This window comes from Acomys minous, assembly GCF_964271855.1.
Source record: "Acomys minous genome assembly, chromosome: 10".
NCBI classification, from domain to species: domain Eukaryota; kingdom Metazoa; phylum Chordata; class Mammalia; order Rodentia; family Muridae; genus Acomys; species Acomys minous.
Genome location: NC_140491.1, coordinates 63,213,063 through 63,221,068, shown reverse-complemented (window position 1 = coordinate 63,221,068; position 8,006 = coordinate 63,213,063). Strand labels below are relative to the sequence as shown.

General features: G+C 52.6%; 1 protein-coding gene across 1 annotated transcript; it reads left to right on the top strand.

Moving 5' to 3' along the window:
• Positions 1 to 1,518: 1,518 nt before the first annotated feature.
• On the top strand, positions 1,519 to 3,699 carry LOC311606654 (odorant-binding protein 2a-like). Its single transcript, XM_084798019.1, has 5 exons — positions 1,519 to 1,565; positions 1,970 to 2,080; positions 2,619 to 2,720; positions 3,148 to 3,174; positions 3,578 to 3,699. The coding sequence occupies exons 1-4, from the start codon at positions 1,529 to 1,531 to the stop codon at positions 3,171 to 3,173; spliced, it is 276 nt and encodes a 91-aa protein (XP_084654145.1). The 5' UTR covers positions 1,519 to 1,528; the 3' UTR covers position 3,174; positions 3,578 to 3,699.
• Positions 3,700 to 8,006: the final 4,307 nt, after the last annotated feature.

Genomic DNA, 8,006 nt, shown 5'->3' with positions numbered 1-8,006 from the left:
GGAAGCTGGCCCTCCCTCCCTGCACCCGAGTCACTCTTTGCCCCCAGGCCCCTTGTGAGCTCAGCACTTGGGTGGCACAGACGTGGCAGGGCACCGTGTGTCTCCCTTCATCCGGAGGTGACACTGAGTTAACTGATATTCATCAGATCCCAACAACAACAACCGTCCACGTCCATGATGGATGTGGATTTGGCCATGACAGAAGGGCAGGAGGGACATGGTCGGTGCCAAGTGGGCACACATCCCTGTCCACGGGGGATTTAAAGGGCGCCCTGTGAGGAGCCCGAGCAGACTGGTCCAGACTCCCCAGGTGACCTGCCTTGTGTGAGAGCCCAGTGACCGAGGATGAAGAGCCTTTGCCTGACCGTCCTGCTTCTGGGGCTGGTGGCTGTCCTGAGGGCCCAGGAGCTCCCATCAGATGACACTGAGGAAGTGAGGAGGGGAGGGTCGATGGGTGGAGGTAGGATAAAGGTCCAGGCGGCCTTCCACTTGGTGCTGGTAGATTTGTGCTGAGGTGTAGGGCGTTTCCTCAAAGGTTGAGTTTCACCCCACGCTTCAGCTGAGCAGTCAGATCAAGGATTCCCCACTTCTATCAGAAGACAGGGGTCTCCCTAAGACATGGGGTTAGAATAGGAAATCAAATTCTGGTGAGGGGTCACTGTTCCCATGACACCAAGAGCTAGAAGGTTGCATAGAACAGGACATTCGGGGTGGAGGGTTCACGGAGTGCTGAGGTGTAGACCTCAAAGTGTTTATAAACTGAGGTGGAAGCTGGGCGTGGTGGCGCACCCCTTTAATCCCAGCACTGGGGAGGCAGAGGCAGGCAGATCCCCGTGAGTTCGAGGCCAGCCTTCTCTACAAAGGGAATTGAGGACAGCCAAGGCTACACAGAGAAACCCTGCCGTGAAAAACCAAAAATAAAAGGAGGTGGAGCAGACACTTTCTGCCGTCATGGGTTGGGTAGTCCAAGCGCTGGTATTTCTCTATTGACCAGGTCTTGGGACATATGGGGTTAGCCCGCCTCAGTGGCTGCAGCCTGGGTTCTGGGGTGTCCAATCAGCTGTTAGCCCAAGTGCTGGAGCCTGGGCTTAGGTGTGCTCAAAGCTTTGTCTCCTGCAGTACTCTGGACTCTGGATCCCAAAGGGCATGGGACACAGCAGGAACGTGCCCTATGACCTGCTACCCAAACAGGCTTTCCCTATGATGATAGCATCCCTGGAAGAGGGCGACTTGGAGGCCACAGTTACATTCAGGTGCGTGTTCCATACTGTGGGGTCTCTGCAGTTTCTCTCCCCAGCTCTCCATTACTTGAGTTTTGGCAAGCAAAAGATCCCCACCTTTGAGGGGACACAGTCCTAGGCAGCGACTAAAAGCTGGAACAGGACTGACATAAAGTTTACGGGGATCACCTGACTAGAGCTGACACACGTAAGGGTCTAGGCCAGCCTCGGTTGTATTGCTGAGAGCATCCGCCTGTGGGCTTGCGTTTTACAGGAAGAAGGGTGAGTGTCACGAACTCAAAATTTTGATGAAGAAAACCGAGGAGCCTGGCAAATATATCTCCTGTGAGTCCTGCCTCAGGGTCCTCTGCAGTGGCAAGAGCTGGGTGGATGGGCTCCTGCCTGATCCAGCTTCTCGGACAGGCCGTCCACTTACTCTCCGTGTGTCAATCCTAGGCCCCACTCTTGACACATTCTTGACCCACGAAGAACCAAAGATGGGAGAGCCAGACAGGAGGCGGTCAGGCGTGGGGGCCAACCTCAGCCCCGACCTTCTGTGAACTCACCAGCTGGGCGTGGCAGCTTCCTGGGAGATGGTTCCCGTGTAACTATGGGGACCATAGAAAGGCCAGGGTTAGATTAGCTAGGTCTGGGGTGATCACCAAAGTGTTCCAAGGCCTTCCCTTCATACGGTCTTCAACGGTGTGTCAAGGAATGAGACACTGAGAGCTACTTTTGTTCACTTGCAGCTAATGGCAAGAAAACGATTTATATTAAAAAGCTGCAGGCGGAGGGCCACTACATCTTCTACTGTGAATGCCTGCACGATGGGAAGACAGTCAGCGTGGCGAAGCTCGCGGGTGAGGCACCACCGAGGCCCTGTGTCCTGGTTCTAGTCTCTGCTTCCGGTAGCTATGAGACAGACAGCAGACATGTCTGGCCCTGGGGACTGGGAAGCCTCTGGCTGGACCCAGGGTGCTCCCCAGGAAATGTGTGAGATCCAGAGTGGAAAGTCGGTAAAACTGGGTATGGATGGGGCTTGTATGGCCTTTGGAGGCCTGAGAACTCAGGAGAGGGCCCCACCCCTGGGCCAGCAAATACCACGTCCAAAGATCTCCAAGTGACAGGTGAGCGCTTAAAAAGGAATGACCTCTTAGGGACATTTTGTCGTAGGTGGAGACCCTCCAGGGCCAGGGGATACTCTCATGGCCCTGAGCCCCAGAGCTCTTACAGGCCTGGGGAGTGACCTCTAGGCCTGCTGATTTATCCATGGGCCGGAGGATCACTCAGAGTCTGTGGGTGCTCACACACCGAAGTTCCCTGCCAGGATCCACCCGCGAGTCTCTGGCTCTCTGCAGAGCTGACCACCACCCCTCAAACCTGCCCCCCTCCTGATAGGGAGACACGCTGGGGAAAACCCAGAGGCCATGAAAGAATTTAAGGAGTTCCTGAAGACCAAAGGATTCTCACAGGAAAACATTTTCGTTCCAGAGATGGAAGGTGAGACAGGAGTGCCCACGCCTTTCTCTGTGTCCCCTGTGTCATTCTTGACTGTCAATGTCCCCAACCCATGTCTATGTGTCCTCTGTGTCCTCATATCTTTCCAGGTCCCCTGTGTGACTCTGTGGTTTCCCCAGTGTGTCCTCAGTGTCACCCATAACTCAACGTCACAAAGGGGACATTCTGTCCCCGTGTCCCAATGTGCCCCTGTGGAATTCCAAATCTCTTCTGCTTCTGTCTCCCCTGGTCTCTGTGTATCCCTGGTTTCTGTTCTGTCCCTTTAAGGTCCTACCCCCCCACCCCCCCACCCCACAAGGTTGCCAGGGCTCTGCTTCAGGTCTGAGCTCTGGGAGGTCTGAGCTGCCGGTGTGATGGGGTTCCTCTTGCAGGGACCTTCTCACTCCTGGCCTTCTTTTGGTTTCTACAGATAAGTGTGTGCCTGAAAGTGACTAGGGTAAGTCTCCTCACACCTCCCCATAGCTCCCGTTAGACTGGAAAGACCTAGGATGCCAGGCTCTGGAACTGGAGGGTTCTCCTGTGGTCACTCAGGAGGTGACCCTGAGTGCGGTTTCCAGGACACATAGGAAGTCTTTTCTTATTGTCACTGTCATTCCTAGTTTCTGGTCTCTGCCTGGACCTCTCCCCTTCTGTGCTCTCCACGGAGGCCGAGACCCGGCTACTCATGGGAGTGGTACAGGGATCACTTCAGAGGGCCCCAGCTCCTAGTAGGACCACACAGAGAGGTGGGGAAAGACCTCTGATCGATATATTGTCCTGTGCGTCCCTGTTAATAACTCCCCTGACTGCTGCTCCCACAAAACAGGGGACTCTCACTGCTCTTTCTCTCCCTACCACAGCAGCTAGCCAGGTCTTCACCACCTGAGCCAGATTTGCTTCACACACCCGGCTGGGACATCCCTGTACCACACCTCTCCTGGACCAAACTCCCTACTGTCCCCTGTGCCTGGGCCTCCCGCACCTGACTTGACTCTAAATAAAGGCCTTCCCTCAGCAGTACTCTGGCTCAGTCCATCTGTGAAGGGCCCTGTGAGGACTCTCAGACTCCACAGGGAGCAGAGTCTTGGGGAAAATTGCAGAGACACTGCCCAACCAATGCCCAAGGAGTGTGGCATCTGCTTTCCTGTAGAGCCATGTGAGGGCCTAGAAGCCCGCCTTGGCTGTCAGGCTGGGAGAGCGTCAGACAATGTGAATGGTCACTGCAGGCCTCCTTCTCCAGCAGGACTTTGGGGGAATACTCGGAGGCCCTTCTAGGAGAAGCTGGGCTCAGTGACAGGGGTGGCACAAGGCTGGCCAGTTCCTGCATCATCTCCCCTTGAGGAGGACAGAAGCAGTCAGGTCTCCACCAGCCCTGTCCCTGCTCAAGCCGTCCCCACAGTTTGTCCAAGGACCAGGGCTTAGGCTTTCTCTGTCCAATAGGACATGGTGGGCCACACTGAGTGGGAGAAGATGCCCCACCCCCACCCCAGATGACCAATGCAGCCTCAAAGTGCAAATCCCAGGGGAAGCTGCCTTTGCTGAGGCGTTGGTGGTACTCAGGCTGGTGTCCATCAGCTCGGTGACCCTCAGTCTAACTCCCAGCTGACCCATTGTTCTCTCTGAAGCCCTCTCCCTTCTGGACCTTGTTCTTGCTGGAGGCCATTGGGCGTTCCTAAGGTGGAGCATCTCTGCAGGGCAGGTGGGGCCTGAGGCATCTAGGACACTTTGGAGGGCAGGTCTGGGCCAGCCTGGAACCCAAATACCAGGCTCTGGTTTTTGTTTTTGTTTTTTGTTTTTGCTAAATCGGGGACTATGCATGGCCTTTGACTGTGAGCCCCAGCACTGACCCCCCCCCCCAAATTAAAATATTCAATATTGTTCTCTTTTGTGATCAGATCTGGACATCAGGAAGACTTTTAATTCAAACCAAATTATGCAGAGATTGCAACGGGACACCATACCATATCACAGTCTCCCATGCCCCTCTCCTGTTCTGCGCGGCAGTAGGGAGGATGCAGATGTGATACTGTGCACTAGCATAGGGCTCAGGAATACGACTGTGGCCAGAGCAATGAGCACAGCCCTAGCAGGACACAAAGTGAAGAGGCCTCCTGTGTGTCGGCCAGCTGCCCTGCACGGAGCCTTCTCTGAAACTCCTTGGGCTCAATTACTGCTGGAAGAAAAGCACCAGGGACCCCAGTTTGGCAAGGATGACTCCCTTCTTCTTGAACCCTGACCCCATTCTCTTCAAAGGCATCACTGACCAACCCAAGCTTCTCTTGGTTAGCTGAGGTTTGTTTGCCCCCTTCTGACTTAGATGGAGCTTTCGGTGGATCTGATCACATGTTAGGGGCTGGGCAGACAGCAAGACAGAGCCAAGGGCACTTCAAAATGTTATTGGACCACCTGTGTTTATGCAGGAATGCGCAAGCCACAGCCTAGGTGTGGAGGTCATGACGTCCTGGAGGCAGTTCTCTTTTCCAACTTTACATGGGTGCTGGGGGTTGAGTCAAGTGGTCAGGCTGTGTGTGGCTAGCACTTTTACTCAGGCACAGACCAAGTGTGCACTGGTATGTCATACACACAGACAAAATAAATTGTAAATGTAATTTAAAAACTTAAAACAAACTGGGCAAAGTGGCACATGCGTTTAATCCCAGCACTGGGGAGGCAGAGGCAGGTGGATCTTTGTGAGTTCAAGGCCAGTCTGGTCTACAAAGTGAGTCCAGGACAGCCAGGGTTGTTATACAGAGAAACCTTGTCTCTGGGGGAAATTTTTTTTTAAACAAGTAACATAGGCTGATGGGTACACACTTACTAAATCCCAGAACAGACAATGGCCCACCCCGCAGTGGACAGTTAAATGCGCCTCGGTTAACCTAGTGAAGACACGCCCCACAGGCATGCTCAGAAGTTGCTCTTCCATGTGGGGCCCATTTGGTTGACAACCGAATGAAGCAACTGCAGCTGGCTAGTTCACCAGGAGCTGCTCCTCAGTTTGGTTCTGCCTTATGGATGGGGATTAGCCTCTGAGCACTGCTGCTCAGACTGTTTGTGTCAACAGCGAGCGCTCACAGCCTTCCAAGGAAAGTGCAAATCATGCAGGCAGCAAACACCAGCGTGGAATGGAACTAAGCTTCTCGAAAGTACGTGCGCGATGGAGGTTTTTCGTAGGTTGGTTGGACGTGCTTCAGAGAGAGATCAGAAGGCATAACAGGTGGTTAGAATCACACAGAGAGTGTCATAGCAGACAGAGGGCACAGCGCAGCTCCGAGCGCCACCTCGGCAGCCTGAGGGATTCCTCTATGCCATCCTGATGAGCCACTGTGAGGCAGAGGTGGTGATGTGCTCTAACAGAAAGATAGGTGTTCCAGAGGAGAAACACAGGTACGCCTGAGAGCGTGGTCAGGGCCTTCTCAGGAGCCACAGTTTACTAGGTTACACTCAAGGCCAGGTTATAAACACAGGGGCTAAGGGAGACACCCGCAGGCAAAGAATAAAACTTACCCGATTCTCAACGGAGAGTCGCTATTTATTTATTTATTTATTTTTGGTGTTTTGAGAAAGGGTTTTCTTTGCGTAGCCCTGGCTGTCCTGGATCTCAGTCTGTAGAGATCTGCCTGCCTCTGCCTCCTGAGCATTTGATTAAAGGCCTGTGCAACCATGCCTGGCTTGAGAGTCGCTATTTAGTTACAGCTGTATGTATAGATGTACCTCCCACAATTTAAATAAATCCTCATTAAACGTAAAGCTCTAGGGTGTGATGTCGTATCCTAGTACTTAGGAGGTAGAAGCAGGCTATTCTCTGTGAGTTTGAGCTAGCCTGGTCTACATAATGAGTTCCAGGACAACCAGGGTCACATAGAGAGACTGTCTCAGAAACAAATTCTAGAGCTTTGGGCTGGAGAGATGGCTGAGTGGTTAAGAGCACGGGTTATTTTGGAGCTCCTGGGTTCCATGCCCAGAACCCACATGGCAACTCACAACTGTCTGTAACACCAGTTCTAACAGATATGACAGGCTCATACAGACATACATCTAGGGGGGAAAAAACCCAACCAACCAACCAAACAAACAAACAAAACCCAACCCAACCCAACATAACCCAAATCAAAACCAAAACAAAGAAACAGCCGGGCAGTTGTGGCGCACACCTTTAATCCCGGCACTTAGGATGCAGAGGCAGGTGGATCGCTGTGAGTTCACCATTCTGGACAGGTGTGCCAGATGCGGCAAGGACCTGGATTTAACCTGCCACACAGCTCCACGGAGAGAGCTTGGGGGGCAGCTGTGGGGGAGCAGGAGGCAGGAAGCTGGGCCCAGGCAGTGGGGTGCATGGGGAAAGAGACTCCGGGCTTTGCTAGGACCCCACCTCATCAACTGAGGACGCTCTGGAGTTTGATAGCATCGCACTGTGCCCGGGGCCAGCAACCCTGTCAACACCCAGCTTGAGTGTCACTCTATGGAGTCTGAGGTCCCTGAAGCTGCAGTGTTCTGCTCTGCATCCCAGACACAGACTCCAGTATAGGAGGCTTTGAAAGTCCGAAGACAGTGCCCCCCTACCCCACCCCACCCCCACCCCCTAGATCTCAGCACGGGCCCCCTTGTCCCCACTCCCACACACCTGGGAGACACTACCCTCATCTCAGCTAGAACTTTAGTTTCTCCTGGGTGAAGGAACTGAGGAAGTTCAGGAGGGTGAGGGGTAAGAGGGCCTGCCCAGCACGGACTGCAATGCCAAGTGTGGCCAGCAGAGGGCCCTGGCACACACTCTGGGAAAGTATTAAAGTGATGACAGTCCAAGTAGGACCAGCACCAGCCTAAACTGTAGGAGAGACAGAAGCCCAAAAATTCAGCTGACTGTCCCCCCCAACCGCCAACACACCCAGCAGTGTCTAAATGTACAGCACCCGGAAAGGAGACACATCAATTCTTTAGTGTTCCTTTCTTGCCTCTTGTGATACGCCATTTTCTCTTACTGTATTTTAGTTTTAAACCCCTTCGTCTATTTATTTAACTTTGTTTATGCATTTGTTTCTTTATTGGGCAGCCTTTTGCCTTTTCCTCTTTGGCTATATACATTTCCCCTCTTTCTTACTGTTAGCATACTCTTAGTAATAGTTGTAATATTTTCTGTAGCTCGTTGGTTTTTAATTTTGTTAGATTTCATAAGGCTATTTCTTTGGTAGGCTCCACATACTTGCCAATTATTTTTTGTTTTACTTAAAACAATTAAAAAGAATCAACGTGCAAGGAAAATATACCTTTACACTTCATATCTTTAAGATC